Consider the following 18,763-nt stretch of genomic DNA (forward strand, 5'->3'; position numbering starts at 1 on the left):
GGCAGGGTCATTATTTACAGGGATGATTAGGTGCCTTGACTGACCCATGCCATGCATCTCACTCACCAGAGTCAAATGATGGACAGATAGACGGACCAGAGATAAAGAGATAGAGAGAGAGCGGGAGGAATTAGAGACATAGTAAGAGAACAAGCTTGTGAAACAGGGAGATTGCAGACAGATAGGGAGGCCAAAAGAGAACAGAAGAAAATATGAAGAGAGTCGACAGAAACAAAAAGAGTGAGAGGAAAAGAGAACAAGGTAGGGGTGCTCTGACAGGATGTCTAGTGGGCAGAGCAGTAGCCTACAGGGTAGCGGTGCTCTGACAGGATGTCTAGTGGGCAGAGCAGTAGCCTACAGGGTAGTGGTGCTCTGACAGGATGTCTAGTGGGCAGAGCAGTAGCCTACAGGGTAGCGGTGCTCTGACAGGATGTCTAGTGGGCAGAGCAGTAGCCTACAGGGTAGCGGTGCTCTGATAGGATGTCTAGGAAGCAGGGCAGTAGCCTACAAGGTAGGGGTGCTATACTAGGATGTCTAGGAGGCAGAGTGGTAGCCTACAGACAGAGTCAAGTGAAGGGGACGTTTTAAAGGGCCTAATCGGAGCGGAATGAGCCATGAGAGGAGGGAGGAACTAACGAACACTGACTAGCAGGTCTCCCCTGACCTCTCTCTAACTCCCTCTCTCCCACCTCTACTTTCCCCCCTTCATTTCCTCACTTCCTTCCTCCCCGTCCGTCCTCCACTCTTTCCCTTCCATCTACAAACAAAGTTGCCCAGTGTTGACTGAACTCTGGAGGCTTCAACAGGAAGATGGGGGAGAGAGAAAGAAGGGGAGAGAGAGAAAGAGAATGAGATAAAGAGAGAGAGAAAGAGGGGGAGGAGGAGATTGAAGCGTTTCTAATTTAAATAAACCCTTTGGCAGACTGAAACTGGCAGCAAGCTTCCCCTCCACGCGCCAGTGAAAGAAAAGGGAAAAGAGGGAGGGCAAAAGGAAAGGAGAGATAGATAGATGGATATAGAGATGTCTCCATGTTGGTTTGGTTATCCGCATGGGAGAGCTAGGGACAGGGGACGGGGGTCGAAGGGAATAGGCTAAAGTGGAAAAAGATAGGGAGGTATATAGAGGGGAAAGAGACGGGACAGGTAGAAATAATGGGTACCAAAGAGAAAGGAAAACGGAGAAGATACAGGAAGTAAAGAGGTAGGGGGAAGAGAAGAGGAGAGAGCTGGGAAAAGTTAGGCGTTAAGGAGAGAAGTCACTGTGTGTGTGTGTGTGTGTGTGTGTGTGTGTGTGTGTGTGTGTGTGTGTGTGTGTGTGTGTGTGTGTGTGTGTGAGAGAGAGTGAGAGTGTGAGAGAGAGAGAGAGAGAGAGAGAGAGAGAGAGAGAGAGAGAGAGAGAGAGAGAGAGAGAGAGAGAGATTGGGAAGTAAGGGACAACGGCATGAGGTCATCCATTGGGAGACCTCCAGTCCTGCTCCCGGTTTCAACCACACACACATTCAAACAGGGTCTCTCAGCGGTGGGCCGATCAGTCTAATTTCATCAAAAGTGGGCTTACGTTTTTTGGCTTGTTCCCAGGACATAATGCTAGTCAGTCAGATTGTCTCCCCCTGCCCCTCTGCTTCAGCACAGCAGTGGCCCTTCCTCTCTATCTCTCACTTGGCCACAGATCAACCACCTGGAGGGATGGTTCAGTACAGCCACTAGGCTGAGCTATCATTAAAGTCTCACTTTTGAAAGCCTGAGAGTAAAGTCTGTTGGCCAGTGATATCCTAAGGATTTAATTGTTCATGAAAAGTTTGTGGTTCGGAAAAAAACTGTCAGTTCAGTCATAAACAGTAATAAAAGAAAAACAGATTGAAAGAAGGCAAATGCCTTTCAGCGTCACAGACATACAGTATATATTAACACTATGAATGTAGTCTGTAGAAACCCAGAACCAAAGCATCCTGTTACCCTGTATTACATGAAGTATAAACTATCACCTAGCTCCATAAGAGGCACCAATCGAAGAAACAGGTCCTATGACATGCATGTAGACAAAAATGACAAGATACGATTACACAGTCCTGGAATAAAGATGCATGTGCACATAGCGAGACACACGAGTCTGTTAGTGTATATGCAAGGTATGTGGAGAGAGAGAGAGAGAGAGAGAGAGATCACCCCCTCCTTTCTTCAAACACACACACACCGAGAACTGGCTTTGGCTTCGGCGGCGCTGGAGTGGAGCGGAGACGAGGAGAGAACCATAAATCTTCATATAGCGGCTGTTTTGATTAATGCAGCCGAGTCGAGCTAGGGGGCTGGACCTATCCCATTACGGCCTAATGGAAGATGGAGCGGCGCTGTCTCCACCACTAGGCCCCTGTCATTTGTTCCACTTTGCAGTCCATTTGGCCGAGAGACTACAAGCCACTCCATCAAAAATATTTTCAGAGTTAATTTCCGCCCGCTTAATTCGCCTTGATTCGGATTGCGTATCGAATGGCAGGATCGATTTTCGCCTGGCGTCTAAATTAAATAAAAGAGGGGGGTATACTTTAAGTCTGCGTTTTCTTGCTTTTCTCTTTTCCATTTCATTCTTCCACCCATTTTCCCAACCATCCTTTACTGTTGGTTCCCCTCATTCTTTTCCCCCCCGATGCATCTCATTTCCCACCTCTCTCTTAGATTTTGATATGTTTGGGGAGGAGGAGGAGGAGAAGGAGGGAGAGTGGGCACAGATCCTTGGGTGTAGTTACAGATGAAGGCAGACCTATTGAAAGACAAGTAGTTTAGGTTGATAGATTTATGGATTTGTCATAAATTATAAACGGACACAAATAAAGACACTCGTTTTGGGTAGCCTATGGGGTAAGTAGCATGATCCCACACGGAGAGTAGCATCATGAAATGGGTTGATCATCGGTTAAATGTAGGCAGGTAGCTTATTATTAATAATACATAATAGGCTAATGCAAAAAAGAAAAATACAAACAGATACAATTTTAGGCAAATGATATGCGAATAGTAGCCTAACCAAGACAAAAACAATGTGGGAAATTTGTAAAGAGAATGGATGGAACAGGATGGGGTGAAGAAGAATTGGATAGACGGGAAAAGTGGGGTAAATTAGGGGCATCGGGGTGTTGAAGCGACGAAAATAATAGGGGGAAAAGTACAAAAAAATAAAATTGAAAAAAGGTAAAGAGCGCAGTGACAAATTGGTCGAGTGTGTCGCGAATTCCCTTTCAAATTTAAAGCCGCGTGTAGCCTATCGTCATATCTTTCCAGAGTAATTTATTTTCTCATTTCTCCTTCAGTCTCTCTCTCTCAGCCCCCACACAGGCTCCAGTCACGTGCGATTGAGGAGGGGGAAAAGTCAATACAAGTCTCCAGCGACAACTGTTTCCCCCCCGTCCGCCTCTAGCGTATCTAGCACTCTCTTCCCGGTTTCGCCTTTTATTTGTTTATTCGTAAAAGTTTATCTTTGTTTCTCATTGTTTCCTTCCCGTCCTCTTTCTCTCTCCTGTCTCTCAGCCTTTCCCTTTCTGTCACATTACTTCATTTATTCTCCTCAGCATTCAACATTTAGATATTGATTTGATTCTTCCTCCTTCTCAACTGTTCACACTGAAATTAATGATTAGCCTAAATCCCTCTCGAGTCCAGAGGGGAAGTTCTTTAGAAATATGAACACAGGCATAGACATACACATAGACATACATGGGGGGGGGGGGGGGTCACAGTTGATAAGGCCTCTGCTTAGCCCACCCTGAGGGGGTAAGACATGTCCCAGATAGGAGGACTGATGACCGATGTCTCTACTAGTGATATGACCAGTGCACTCAACCCATCCCGATATCTGTGTCTCTATTTCAGACCCCACATCTGTTATTGTATGATCTCTAAGAAAAACTGCCTGAGCACAGAATAATGAAATCAAAACAACATACACAGTCAACAACCCTCTGGTAAGAAACACACCGTGTCAATATTAATCACACTGACAGAAAGTCGAAATATGGCATCTGCCACACGCCATCTTCCCTCTCTCCTGTCTTTCTTTGTGGAGGAAGGAGAGATGGAAGGAAAGGCAGAGAGGGGGAGGTTTGGGGTGAGAGAGGAACTAATGGCATCCAAACTAGGGTTAATAGTGTAAAAAGCATGGAGGGAAAATAACCACAACGCAGTAAATATATGTTTTGTTTGGTTGATGCGGAAATCCCTTACAAGACACTTCCCTTTAAGAAATGAAGTGATTGAAGGTCAAGGTCTGAGGTTCAACAAGTCTCTAAAATTGAGATCCGAAGCCTGTCTGTCTTGAGGGTTAGAATAACACCAGGATCTACACATTGTCAGGAATTACACTTGTAAGAGCTCAAACAATATAGAATCCATTTTCTGTCCCTCTACATTTCATCAGTCTTCCTGTTTCCCATGCTGCCCCAAATACATCCACTATCCTCTATTTATCCCTCAATCCTCTCGTCCTCTCCCCATCTGCCTCCTCCAATTGCCCCTCTCCCTCTTTCTCCCTTCTTCTTTGGCTATACGGTGGTCACTTCTCTGTTGCTCGCTCCTTTCCTCTCCTCCTTGCTCCTTTCCTCTACCCTCCATTCTGCCCCTCTCTGTCCCCCTCCTCCCTCTCTCCCTTTCCCCTGTGATGAATGAGTCTGTCTGCTGGGTGCAGTTCATATTTACTGAGCAGGGGAGCGCACACTGTCAGTCTCTCTCGCCATCCACATTTCTATCCCTCCCTACACAGACAGAGTGAGCAAAAGGTTACATGGGGATGGAGGAGGAGGGAGGCCGCGGTCAGAGAGCCACGACAGCAGCGGCCGCGACAGATGCTAGCTGGATGGTACACCTGGACAAGCCCCTAGTCAAGCAAAGAGAAAGTGGTTAGCAGTTTCTGCTAGCGATAGCCCTGGAAGTCCTCACTACATACACTACATGTCCTGACTAGGAAAACCTCTGGAACCATATAGGCTATATAACGAAGGCCCTGAGCTTTTCTAGGTCAGATCTTCAAAACACAGGCCCTATCTATAGGCCTACATGCCAGAGCAATTGTCTAGGACAGGGGTTGTTATATTTTTTCAGCCTGCCCAGCAAACCAAAACTGTTTCTGTGAAAGTTCCCAGAACATTCATTAGGTCGTGGCAAATGTTCTCATAACACAAAAACTGTCCAGTCGTGCTGATGATTATAGAATGTTTGTATAAAACATTCACCTGAAGTTGCAAATATATTCCTAGAACACATTTAATCTGTTCTTTAAAAGGTTCCTAGAATGTTTCATTAGGTCTATAGAAACAGTCTGGTGAGAACATTATGGGGATATCACAAAATATATGTTCTAAAATACAAAAACTGTCCAGTTGTGTGGTTGATTCTTTTAGGGTGCAAAAAACATTAACCTGATGTCACCAGAATGTTCCCAGAACACATTTCATCTGTTCTTTAAAAGTTCCCATAATAATGTTTTGGATAATTAAAAAAAACGAAAACATTTTGTTATCATCCTAACATCAGATAAAACCATAACTTGAACTTAATGGGAATCTTAGCTAATGTTCTGGGAATTTTTCCAGTTTGTTGGGTGGGACCTAAATGAGAAATTCAGTGTTTTCTATGGGCCCAAGCTCATGAAAACATGCCCTTTTTTGCAATTTTATAACAATTTTCAGCAATTCTACTCATTTTGCCATGTGATGGAGTGAAATATTTTCAGTTTTAAAGGTAGACTCAGCGATATGACGTAGATGCAGAAAGTAAACAGCATTGTGGGTCTGTGTGCCCTCCATGCCCGGTTGGTATTCAGCCTTGATTACTTCAAGTTTAGATAAACTGGCTAGATTAATTTACCAATCTAAAAATGGTTCGCTGACATGACTAATTGAGTGACTGTCAGTGATTGACATAACAAGACAAAAACTGCTGATGCACAACCACATTTCAAAATTGCACCTTGTGTATTCTACTATTCTAACTAAGTTGAGAGCCCAGAGGGAGTTCCTAATAAATGTAAAAATATATAGGCTATATACACTGCTCAAAAAAATAAAGGGAACACTTAAACAACACAATGTAACTCCAAGTCAATCACACTTCTGTGAAATCAAACTGTCCACTTAGGAAGCAACACTGATTGACAATAAATTTCACATGCTGTTGTGCAAATGGAATAGACAAAAGGTGGAAATTATAGGCAATTAGTAAGACACCCCCAAAAAAGGAATGGTTCTGCAGGTGGTGACCACAGACCACTTCTCAGTTCCTATGCTTCCTGGCTGATGTTTTGGTCACTTTTGAATGCTGGCGGTGCTTTCACTCTAGTGGTAGCATGAGACGGAGTCTACAACCCACACAAGTGGCTCAGGTAGTGCAGTTCATCCAGGATGGCACATCAATGCGAGCTGTGGCAAAAAGGTTTGCTGTGTCTGTCAGCGTAGTGTCCAGAGCATGGAGGCGCTACCAGGAGACAGGTCAGTACATCAGGAGACGTGGAGGAGGCCGTAGGAGGGCAACAACCCAGCAGCAGGACCGCTACCTCCGCCTTTGTGCAAGGAGGTGCACTGCCAGAGCCCTGCAAAATGACCTCCAGCAGGCCACAAATGTGCATGTGTCTGCTCAAACGGTCAGAAACAGACTCCATGAGGGTGGTATGAGGGCCCGACGTCCACAGGTGGGGGTTGTGCTTACAGCCCAACACCGTGCAGGACGTTTGGCATTTGCCAGAGAACACCAATATTGGCAAATTCGCCACTGGCGCCCTGTGCTCTTCACAGATGAAAGCAGGTTCACACTGAGCACATGAGCACATGTGACAGACGTGACAGAGTCTGGAGACGCCGTGGAGAACGTTCTGCTGCCTGCAACATCCTAAAGCATGACCGGTTTGGCGGTGGGTCAGTCATGGTGTGGGGTGGCATTTCTTTGTGGGGCCGCACAGCCCTCCATGTGCTCGCCAGAGGAAGCCTGACTGCCATTAGATACCGAGATGAGATCCTCAGACCCCTTGTGAGACCATATGCTGACACATGCACATTTGTGGCCTGCTGGAGGTCATTTTGCAGGGCTTTGGCAGTGCTACTCCTTGCACAAAGGCGGAGGTAGCGGTCCTGCTGCTGGGTTGTTGCCCTCCTACGGCCTCCTCCACGTCTCCTGATGTACTGGCCTGTCTCCTGGTAGCGCCTCCATGCTCTGGACACTACGCTGACAGACACAGCAAACCTTTTTGCCACAGCTCGCATTGATGTGCCATCCTGGATGAGCTGCACTACCTGAGCCACTTGTGTGGGTTGTAGACTCCGTCTCATGCTACCACTAGAGTGAGAGCACCGCCAGCATTCAAAAGTGACCAAAACATCAGCCAGGAAGCATAGGAACTGAGAAGTGGTCTGTGGTCACCACCTGCAGAACCATTCCTTTTTTGGGGGTGTCTTACTAATTGCCTATAATTTCCACCTTTTGTCTATTCCATTTGCACAACAGCATGTGAAATTTATTGTCAATCAGTGTTGCTTCCTAAGTGGACAGTTTGATTTCACAGAAGTGTGATTGACTTGGAGTTACATTGTGTTGTTTAAGTGTTCCCTTTATTTTTTTGAGCAGTGTATATATATTTTACTCTGACATGTCGCGATCCACCAATAACATATCAGTGGCTCACTTTGGGTCGCGACCCCACTTACATACCCAGGTTGCTCACCAGCCTCCTCATTGTACTCTTTACCAAACAATAGAGTTGTTTTTTCGTGTAAACCAATAGTTTTAGGCGTCTTTGGACTTGTGAGAGAGTGAGGCGAAATAACTATTACCAGCTGCAGCCTATACCAAAGCTCCCCCAAAATACCCAGTTTCATCTACGCCTACACACCAGCGCGTCTCTCCAGAGTCTAACGGGATGTTTTGACCCGTATTTTGACCCCTTCATGAATGAGAGGAGTGGATGCGGACCTGGTGGAGCCCAAAGGGACGGGCCGAGAGCGGCTCCAAAGCCCCCATAGAGCCACCTTCTCTTCCCACACACTGACCTCAAGGGCCGACGAGAGCCAAAACCACCGTACCAAGACGACACCGGTGACATCGAAGCACCAACACGTACAATGTGTTCCTCTGCCAAATTGACAAAAATATAGACAGTAAATACGAGGAAAATTGGATACCTCAAATTACATCACAGAAAGAAAATCCCCCCAACTGGACTTTTATAGGATCCAATATGAGATAATTCAATTTTTAGACTGCAACCTAAAGGACTACCAACTGTCTGTCAGGGGACAGATTGAAAACGCTTTTGCCGTTTGTCTTTGGGATGTCGAAGGCTAAATAAATGTTTGGTTTCATGTTTCGATTTGTTGATGATTTGCAGTAGTATCCGCAATACTACCATCTATATGGTACTGATGAGATATAATGTCATTGCAGAGTCAGACATTCATAGAGTATACTGGAGCACCATAAATACAATGTATCTGAGGCTGGGGAAAGATAATGGATGGAAAATAAGAGCCATAGAGAAAAAAATACATTATTGAAGGGAGGGAAGAGATGCATCATGCCATAATTATGTGAATATTATAGAAAATAGGACAGAATGTAGGAGAGATGTTTGTCATTGGACACAATGACTGGTTCCAAAATAGGAAACACAAAAGCATTGGCTGTGTTGTCTCTCTCTACAGGTTCTAAAAGCAGTTTTAGATGGAAAAAAACTGTGCTAAATAAAAGGGGTGTATTCCACTTGTGGCATGTAACACTGATCAACATTATAGATACAAAAATACATGTAACACTGATCAACATTATAGATACAAAAATACATGTAACACTGATCAACATTATAGATACAAAAATACATGTAACACTGATCAACATTATAGATACAAAAATACATGTAACACTGATCAACACTATAGAAGAATACATGTAACACTGATCAACATTATAGATACAAGAATACATGTAACACTGATCAACACTATAGATACAATAATACATTTAACACTGCTCAACATTATAGATACAAGAATACATGTAACACTGCTCAACATTATAGATACAAGAATACATGTAACACTGCTCAACATTATAGATACAAGAATACATGTAACACTGATCAACACTATAGATACAAGAATACATGTAACACTGCTCAACACTATAGATAAAATAATACATGTAACACTGCTCAACACTATAGATAAAATAATACATGTAACACTGCTCAACACTATAGATAAAATAATACATGTAACACTGATCAACACTATAGATAAAATAATACATGTAACACTGCTCAACACTATAGATAAAATAATACATGTAACACTGCTTAACACTATAGATACAAGAATACATGTAACACTGCTCAACATTATAGATACAAGAATACATGTAACACTGCTCAACACTATAGATAAAATAATACATGTAACGCTGCTCAACACTATAGATAAAATAATACATTATCAAATGGAATAGAGACCTTCTGATTCGGACATTCTGTGCTTATCTAAAACAATGTGCTAAGTCTGTTAACTGCCGTCTCTAGCTTGTGCCATTTAACAGCACTCAAGCTCTTCCTCCTGCCTGCCCCTAACTCAGAGACGGAAAGATTTCCTCCCGTATTCCCTGGCTGAATCATCCATCGACAGCTAGCGGTTTCCCCCTGCTGCCCCGAGAAAGGAACTGCTTGTCAATTAGGACCCTTCAGTGACAATTTACGGGTGAACTCATCTGCATTAAGGCAGTTCTGGACTTCAAACTACGACACATCTGGCCATTACAGTACTAACCATAACAGAGACACACACTCAACATATCTTCACACTAACACCTTTATCTGTGAGGCAGGATGCATTCTCTGCTGCTGCCCTGTGTGCTCTGTTTTATCCCCCACCACCACAACCCCTGATCATATTTGTCCATCTTCCTGCCAAACCAATGGAACATTCTAAATATGTCTGCTGCACAATCCATCTCAATTTTCTAAATCTATTAACTTTCTTTGTGTGGCCTGCCTCCCCTAACGCCCGATCTTTAAAAACCGTGGTTGTTCAACAATTATGATAACGACAACAGGGGAATTAGAAGATCCAGCCCATTTATCTCCCGGCCCCTCTGCACAGACATAACGCGGCTAAATGAAAAATGGACAAGGTTTAAAACTTATTGATTCCAGCTTTAAACAAAGGTACACTCAATATTATTTAGCTCTAAATGCATCTTTGTTATCTGTGCCCGAGTGGTAATCACAGACGTAAAAATAATAGAGCAATTCCCTTTGAATTGACCCAGACAAGCTTGTTTGGGACCCTAGTCCAAGTGATGCATATTCAGGCTGTAAATAAATGTGTGAGTAAGGTTCCCAGGTAGTGACTGGCTGGCTTACTTTAGAATACTATTAGGGACAAAAGTGTTTGTGGTCCTCAATGACCTGAGGAGTGGATTTAACACAAGTTCAAACGATGCAAGTGATTTCAAGAATGCACAGCAGCAAATACAGTGGGGCAAAAAAGTATTTAGTCAGCCACCAATTGTGAAAGTTCTCCCACTTAAAAAGATGAGAGGCCTGTAATTTTCATCATAGGTACACTTCAACTATGACAGACAAAATGAGAAAAAAAATCCAGAAAATCACATTGTAGGATTTTTTATGAATTTATTTGCAAATTATGGTGGAAAATAAGTATTTGGTCAATAACAAAAGTTTATCTCAATACTTTGTTATATACCCTTTGTTGGCAATGACAGAGGTCAAACGTTTTCTGTAAGTCTTCACAAGGTTTTCACACACTGTTGCTGGTATTTTGGCCCATTCCTCCATGCAGATCTCCTCTAGAGCAGTGATGTTTTGGGGCTGTTGCTGGGCAACACGGACTTTCAACTCCCTCCAAAGATTTTCTATGGGGTTGAGATCTGGAGACTGGCTAGGCCACTCCAGGACCTTGAAATGCTTCTTACGAAGCCACTCCTTCGTTGCCCGGGCGGTGTGTTTGGGATCATTGTCATGCTGAAAGACCCAGCCACGTTTCATCTTCAATGCCCTTGCTGATGGAAGGAGGTTTTCACTCAAAATCTCACGATACATGGCCCCATTCATTCTGTCCTTTACACGGATCAGTCGTCCTGGTCCCTTTGCAGAAAAACAGCCCCAAAGCATGATGTTTCCACCCCCATGCTTCACAGTAGGTATGGTGTTCTTTGGATGCAACTCAGCATTCTTTGTCCTCCAAACACGACGAGTTGAGTTTTTACCAAAAAGTTATATTTTGGTTTCATCTGACCATATGACATTCTCCCAATCTTCTTCTGGATCATCCAAATGCTCTTTAGCAAACTTCAGACGGGCCTGGACATGTACTGGCTTAAGCAGGGGGACACGTCTGGCACTGCAGGATTTGAGTCCCTGGCGGCGTAGTGTGTTACTGATGGTAGGCTTTGTTACTTTGGTCCCAGCTCTCTGCAGGTCATTCACTAGGTCCCCCCGTGTGGTTCTGGGATTTTTGCTCACCGTACTTGTGATCATTTTGACCCCACGGGGTGAGATCTTGCGTGGAGCCCCAGATCGAGGGAGATTATCAGTGGTCTTGTATGTCTTCCATTTCCTAATAATTGCTCCCACAGTTGATTTCTTCAAACCAAGCTGCTTACCTATTGCAGATTCAGTCTTCCCAGCCTGGTGCAGGTCTACAATTTTGTTTCTGGTGTCCTTTGACAGCTCTTTGGTCTTGGCCATAGTGGAGTTTGGAGTGTGACTGTTTGAGGTTGTGGACAGGTGTCTTTTATACTGATAACAAGTTCAAACAGGTGCCATTAATACAGGTAACGAGTGGAGGACAGAGGAGCCTCTTAAAGAAGAAGTTACAGGTCTGTGAGAGCCAGAAATCTTGCTTGTTTGTAGGTGACCAAATACTTATTTTCCACCATAATTTGCAAATAAATTCATTAAAAATCCTACAATGTGATTTTCTGTATTTTTTTTCTCATTTTGTCTGTCATAGTTGAAGTGTACCTATGATGAAAATTACAGGCCCCTCTCATCTTTTTAAGTGGGAGAACTTGCACAATTGGTGGCTGACTAAATACTTTTTTACCCCACTGTAGCTTAGTGCCTTTGATTGAGGTATGGTACTAGGTGCCAGGCGCACCGGTTTGTGTCAACAACTACAACGCTGCTGGGATTTTCCCGCTCATCAGTTTCCTGTATGTATCAATAATGGTCCACCACCCAAAGGACATCAAGCCTACTTGACACAACTGTGGGAAGCATTGGAATCAACATAGGCCAGTATCCCTGTGGAATGCTTTCGACACCTTGTAGAGTCCATGCCCTGACGAATTGAGGCTGTTCTGAGGGCAAAAGGGGGTGCAACTCAATATTAGGAAGATGTTCCTAATGTTTGGTATACTCAGTGTATATCAGCAGAAAGGAAGAGGCGAAGCGAGAGGGTTCACTCTCACCAAAATCTGTCCAAAATAAGCCCAATGCATTTCTATGGGCTTAAGCTACCTTCCCGCCTTTGGGAAACTACTTCGGGCTGAGACATGAGCATCTCGTCATTATATACAGATCTTTCACTTAAATCTATGGTTGTTTAGCAATGACTAACAACCAATTTGACAGAGCTGAGGCAACTGTTGCACAATCACAGGTGTGGAAAGCTATTAGAGACTTACCCAGAAAGACTCACGGTTGTAATACTGACTCAGGGGTGTGAATACTTATGTAAATTAGATATTCCTGTATTTCATTTTCAAAAAGTTCTAAAATCATATTTCACTTTGTCGCTATGGGGTATTGTGTGTACATGGGTGAGATTTTTTTAATTTTTAATTTTTTTAATCAATTTTGAATTCAGGCCTTAACACAACATGTGGAATAAGTCAAGGGGTATGAATACTTTCTGAAGGCACTGTACGTGCTATATTAATTCCTAGCATCTATTAGGCTTACATTGTACAGAAATGGTAAGCTTCAAAACAAAACACATCTACCTAATAAAATAATATATCAATATACCATTTTTTTTTTTAAATAATTTATTGCATTGTGCAAGGTTTGGTTAAACAGCCTTAACATTGTTGTTCATATTTATTAGTTAATGTTATGACTTAGTAGATATCAAGTCATTGACACATTCTTATAATAACAGTTGCCTAATCATTTAGAATAAATACAATGTAATTAATCAGTTATAACACTATTTATCACACACCAAGACAACACTATCAGTTAAAGTAGGTTATAGATTCAGTACATAGGCTGTATAAAGAGTATTTGTTTCTTGTATGTACTGCAGAGACCCAATCTGCTCACCTTCATCAGAAAACAATTGTCATCATACATTCAGTAAAATAGTGTCAAGACTTTAGATATAGTACAAAACAGAGATAATTCACTCAAAATAGTAACTGACATGATAGACGTCTACCTTACATTTAAGTCACTTTATTGCTCTATAATCACATCTTGACGTTTTGATGAATCATCTACACCTAAAGCCATGGTAATTGGGAAAGTACATACATTTGTATTTTGTAGTGAACTATCCCTTAAATGTCCAGAAAACAAATCCGAAACTGCTTGCAAACTAAAAACTCTGCCCAACATCTTGCTGTATCTAGTGGAGTGTCAATGTCTGGAGCTCTTGGACCTTTGAATTGATGCTTCCTACATCATCTTGTTTGTCCACTGTAATAGTCAGCCAAATACCCCCTACCAACTCAGTGTTCTGGTGAAATATGGCTGATCCCCCAGGTAAGGGCTACACATTGGGAGTAGTGAAAAGGGTGAGTTACCCCCATAAAGCATAATGCAATGAGTTTGAGAAAGGCGCGACACAGGCAGGCAAATCATTATCATCAATCAGCGACACTGAGCCACATGAACAGAGAGGTGGTGGGTGCGAGCGAAGGTCCGGAGGCAGCGAGGGCAGGAGTACGGTCTCTCCCCAGTGTGGGTCCTCATGTGAGTTTTAAGGTGGCCGACCAAGCGGAAGCTCTTGTCACACTGCTGGCAGGGAAAGGGCCGTGAGCCATTGTGGATCCTCATGTGTTTGCCCAGATCCCCTGAAGAGGTATAGCAGCCGTGGCAGACAGAACATTCATACGGCTTCTCTCCAGTGTGGGTGCGTATGTGTTTTGTGAGATCTCCAGATTGAGCAAAGCTCTTGCTGCACTCAGAACAGACGTATGGTCTCTCACCTGTGTGAGTGCGCTGGTGGTTCTTCAGATGTTCCAGTCGAATGAACTGCTTGCTGCACACTGTGCAGTGGTAAGGCCTCTCGCCGGTGTGTGAGCGCATGTGTGTCTTCAACGCCCCAATGTCTATCACCTTCAGGCCGCACTCCCCACACTGGTGGCCTTTCTCATTGTTGTGGATCTTTAGGTGAAGCCTCAGGTTTCTCTTGATAGAGAAGTCTTTACCACACTCTGTGCAGTGAAAGGGTTTCTCCCCCGTGTGAGAGCGTAGGTGAATGGTCAGACTAGACTTGTATCCAAACTGCCGGTCACAGTGGGAGCAGGAGTACTGCTTTTTGCCAGAATGAGTGGTCATGTGACTCCTGAGACCCTTCATACGGGCAAAATCCTTCCCGCATTCCTGGCATTTGAATGCCTTGACTCCAGAGTGTATCAGCAGGTGTTTGCGTAAACTGCCGCTCTCAGCAAATCTTTTGCCACACTCCTTGCAGGCATAAGGCTTCTCTCCGGTGTGAATTCGCATGTGAATGTTCAGGCTCTGAGGACTACAGAGGATCTTGCCACACTCTGAGCAATGGAAGCCGACATCCAGACAAACCACAGGCTTAATGTCCTGAGGTTCAGTGCCCTCTGGTTTGTGACACTGGTGAGGTCCCAGTCCCCAACAATTCTTGAAGCTCTTCCCACAATCGGCACAACTGAGGTGTCCATTGGTGCTGATCACAGCCATTTTGTGTGAAAGCTCACAGTGGTTTTGCAGACTGCCCAGGTATCTGAATCTGCGGGCACACTGTGGGCAGGTGTAGAGTTTCACCGAAACCCTGTGGGGACGGGCAGGTTTCCGGGGAGTGGCTGAAGGGTGGATCTGGCGGGTGTGGATGCTAAGCAGCCGTGGGGTTTGGAACATGAGGCTACAGTGGAGGCAGCTGTGTGTTGGGACTGTCTCTGTTCCACTGCTCTTTGTAAAACTGTTTCTCAACATGGCCAGATACTCCTTCTGGTGGTTCCACTTGATGTGCTTCTCCAGGAAGGAATGGTCGGTGAAGGAGATGGTGCAGTATGTGCAAGGAAAGAACTGAGGAGAAGAGACTGAGGGAGAGGAAGAGTGGGAGAAGCAGGGGTAGAAAAAGACAAAGGGAGAATACTAGATGGTTATAATAAGAGGAGTATTTTTGACCTGACTCTTTTTATTGTTATTATTGCTATTGAATGATGTACTGCATAGTTGAGGGCGCTAGCGCATAAGCATTTCACTGCACCTTTTATACCTGCTGTAAACTGTGTAGGTGACGAATAAAATTTGATTTGATTTACAGAAGAGGGGTATGAAAACTAAAATAAGAAAGAATATAATTTCAAAAGTAAACGAGAGTAGTCCTATATTTTCATGATGAATCTTAAATTCAAAGTCGATATCAAATAGCCATTTAGCCTAGTCAGTCAATATCAAATATTCAAGCAAATTTTAAGATTGCACAGATTTTAAAGATGGGTGTGTTGCATACCTCTGTTGCTGTCAGTATCCCTCCTGTCTTCGGGGTCCTCATCTGTGTCTTCTTCACCCACATTCTCCTCCTTCATGAAACACACTTGAGTTTCTCTCTTAACCACCACCTTGTGTATTTCAGAATCAGAATCATACTCCGCTTTTATCTCTACTGTTCCTTGGCTAATGTAAACAGAATCTGTTTCAGTCTTGGTTATGACGGTTCCAGAATCCTTGTGGAGTGCTCTAGAATCGAAGCAATGACTCTGTACTTCAAAGTCAGCTGGTTCCTCTTTAATTTGGATGGAGTTGGAAGTAACCCCTTTAGTGTTGGGAGAGGGAGCTTGGCTAATGTCTGGTTCTTCTCTTTTGCAGTTAACATCATCTGACTGTGTTTCACACTCTGTTTTGATTGGGTCTCGATGGTGTTTAGACCTCTTGATTTTGTGTTGCTTTTTCACAGATTTGTTCTTCATCCTGTTGACTAGTGTGTCTCTGCTAAGGTCAACACCTTCACATTACCTTACATTCTGTGGAGAAAAGACCAGGTTTGATTGAACATTACCCTTACAGAGAGTTACCAGGTATCATAATAACCCATCCAACATGTAAAAAGTAAGAAACCCCAATTCTGCATTAGCTATGCTGAAGTCTGGTTCAGTAACACGCTCAATAGCCTACTACTTCATAGCCCTTCATTACACCGCATTATCATCATTACCTCGGTCATATGGACATCCTACTAGCATGCAGTGTACGTTTTGGTTACAACCTAACTAGCTATATTTTTACGCCGTCGTTAACCTTTATACGCTTGCATAGTTGTAGCAAGATAGCCTAACGTGTCTGTTAGCTAACGTTACCTTGCTACTTTGTAAGATTGTCACCCACCAAATGTAGCTATCTTGATTATGAAGACAACCACGAGAGGAAAAAGTTGTGTTTCTCGTATAAATGCTCACGGATAAAAAAAAAAAAAGCAAGCTAGCAAAGTTTGGAAAATAGCTTTGCTAGCCACCTTATTTCTGATTGTTGTCATCTGAAACAGAGACGGACGAGGAAGCGAGACATCCCACTCCCTAATTGTTCTGGTTCATCTACAATGAACCAAGCAGACCAGACCAAACTGCTAATGCATTGGAGAGCCACCACGTTAAGCAGACCGGAACGGACCATTTTATTTCAATGATCAACGGCCTGAGTGGGACATCTTTATTTATCCACCATCTTTAACCGGAAAGACGCTGCATTTCCTGGATTGTTAATGTCATGAAACCTGACCAATCAGGCAAAGGTCCCTGGGTCATGTGCAAAGATGAAGCGACTGATTCATTCTCGCCACATTCATTCTCGCCAAAAAGTATCTGCCATAGAGAACGATAGAGGCCTCTAGTGGCGAACAGGCCGAATTAGCATGGCCAGCACAATTGAGGGATTCCACCATTTTAATGTAGCCAACTGGGTGGGACTTACAACTTCATTGGCTGATCACTCCTGGAGACCCTGTTGCAGTCATGTCTAACCAGGCCATCAGGAGGGATCAGCCAATTGTGAAGAAGAAAATTGACCACCTCAAAATGGAGATTACCGCAATGTCGCTGCCCATGCTGTCACAGACACTATAATCATAGATAGAACAATGAGCCAGATATTTTAACATCGGGCACTGATGTTGGGCGATTAGGCCTGGCTCGCAGTTGGCGTTCCAATTCATCCCAAAGGTCTTCAATGGAGTTGAGGTCAGGGCTCTGTGCAGGCAAGTCAAGTTCTTCCACACCGATCTCGACAAATCATTTCTGTTTGGACCTCGCTTTGTGCACGGGGGCATTGTCATGCTAAAAAAGGAGAGGGCCTTCCCCAAACTGTTGCCACGAAGTTGGAAGCACACAATCGTCTAGAATGTCATTATATGCAGTAGCATTAAGCTTTCCCTTCACTGGAACTAGAGGGCCTAGCACAAACCATGAAAAACAGCCCTAGGCCATTATTCCTCCTCCACCAAACGTTAAAGTTGGCACTATGCATTCGGGCAGGTAGCGTTCTCTTGGCATCCGCCAAAACCAGTTTTGTTGATCGGACTGCCAGCGTGATTCATCACTCCAGTGAACGCATATCCACTGCTTCAGAGTCCAATGGCGGCGAGCTTTACACCACTCCAGCCGACGCTTGGCATTGACATTGTGATCTTAGGCTTGTGTGCGACTGTTAGGCCATGGAAACCCATTTCATGAAGCTCCCGACAAACAGTTATTGTGCGGAGGTTGCTTCCAGAGGCAGTTTGGAACTCGGTAATGAGTGTTGCAACCGAGGATAGGCGATTTTTACGCACTACGTGCTTCAGCACTCAGCAGTCCCGTTCTGTGAGCTTGTGTGGCCTACCACTTTGCGGCTGAGCAGTTGTTGCTCCTAGACGTTTCCACTTCACAATAACAGCACTTAGTTGACCGGGGCAACTCTAGCAGGACAGGAATTTGACGAACTGACTTGTTGGAAAGGTGACATATGATGGTTCCACTTTGAAAGTCACTGAGCTCTTCAGTACAGGCCATTGTACTACCAATGTTTGTCTATGGAGATTGCATGGCTGTGTGCTCGATATTTATACACCTGTCAGCAACGGGTGTGGCTGAAATAGTCAAATCCACAAATTTGAAGGGGTGTCCACATACTTTTGGTGTATCTTTTGGTATCAGTTGCGCCCTTCTCATTTTATAGCTTTATCAAAGCAGTACTTACTGTAATAGTGTTGTCAAAGATGAAATGTGTCCATTGAATTAGCAAGATGACGCTTATTGTAACCAATATCTAAACTACAGCAGAGGCTGGTGGGAGGAGCAATTGGAGGACGGGCTCATTGTAATGGCTGGAATGGAGAAAATAGCATAGGAACCCTAATCTAATTGGAAGAGACCATCACTGTCAAGATGTGGGAATGACAATGTAGCCTTCATGCTTGGCCCAATCATCTTCAATAGAATGAATGTGTATGATTATTAGCAACTGAGACATGGTGCAATATCAAAACCAGTGCAGGCCATTGATGGCATATGGATTGACACAAATCAGTTATGACAGGCTGTT

General features: G+C 43.8%; 1 protein-coding gene across 2 annotated transcripts; it reads right to left on the reverse strand.

Moving 5' to 3' along the window:
- Nucleotides 1-13,036: 13,036 nt before the first annotated feature.
- On the reverse strand, nucleotides 13,037-16,846 carry LOC120048776 (gastrula zinc finger protein XlCGF57.1-like). Of its 2 annotated transcripts, none has more exons than XM_038994985.1 (3): nucleotides 16,574-16,846; nucleotides 15,702-16,212; nucleotides 13,037-15,285 (listed from the first exon to the last, which is right to left on the reverse strand). In XM_038994985.1, the coding sequence occupies exons 2-3, from the start codon at nucleotides 16,156-16,158 to the stop codon at nucleotides 13,862-13,864; spliced, it is 1,881 nt and encodes a 626-aa protein (XP_038850913.1). In that variant the 5' UTR covers nucleotides 16,159-16,212; nucleotides 16,574-16,846; the 3' UTR covers nucleotides 13,037-13,861. The 2 variants fall into 2 exon arrangements, with proteins under 2 accessions (XP_038850913.1, XP_038850912.1); XM_038994984.1 differs by having other exon boundaries at nucleotides 16,546-16,846.
- Nucleotides 16,847-18,763: the final 1,917 nt, after the last annotated feature.

Source organism: Salvelinus namaycush, chromosome 5 (assembly GCF_016432855.1).
Source record: "Salvelinus namaycush isolate Seneca chromosome 5, SaNama_1.0, whole genome shotgun sequence".
Taxonomy (NCBI): domain Eukaryota; kingdom Metazoa; phylum Chordata; class Actinopteri; order Salmoniformes; family Salmonidae; genus Salvelinus; species Salvelinus namaycush.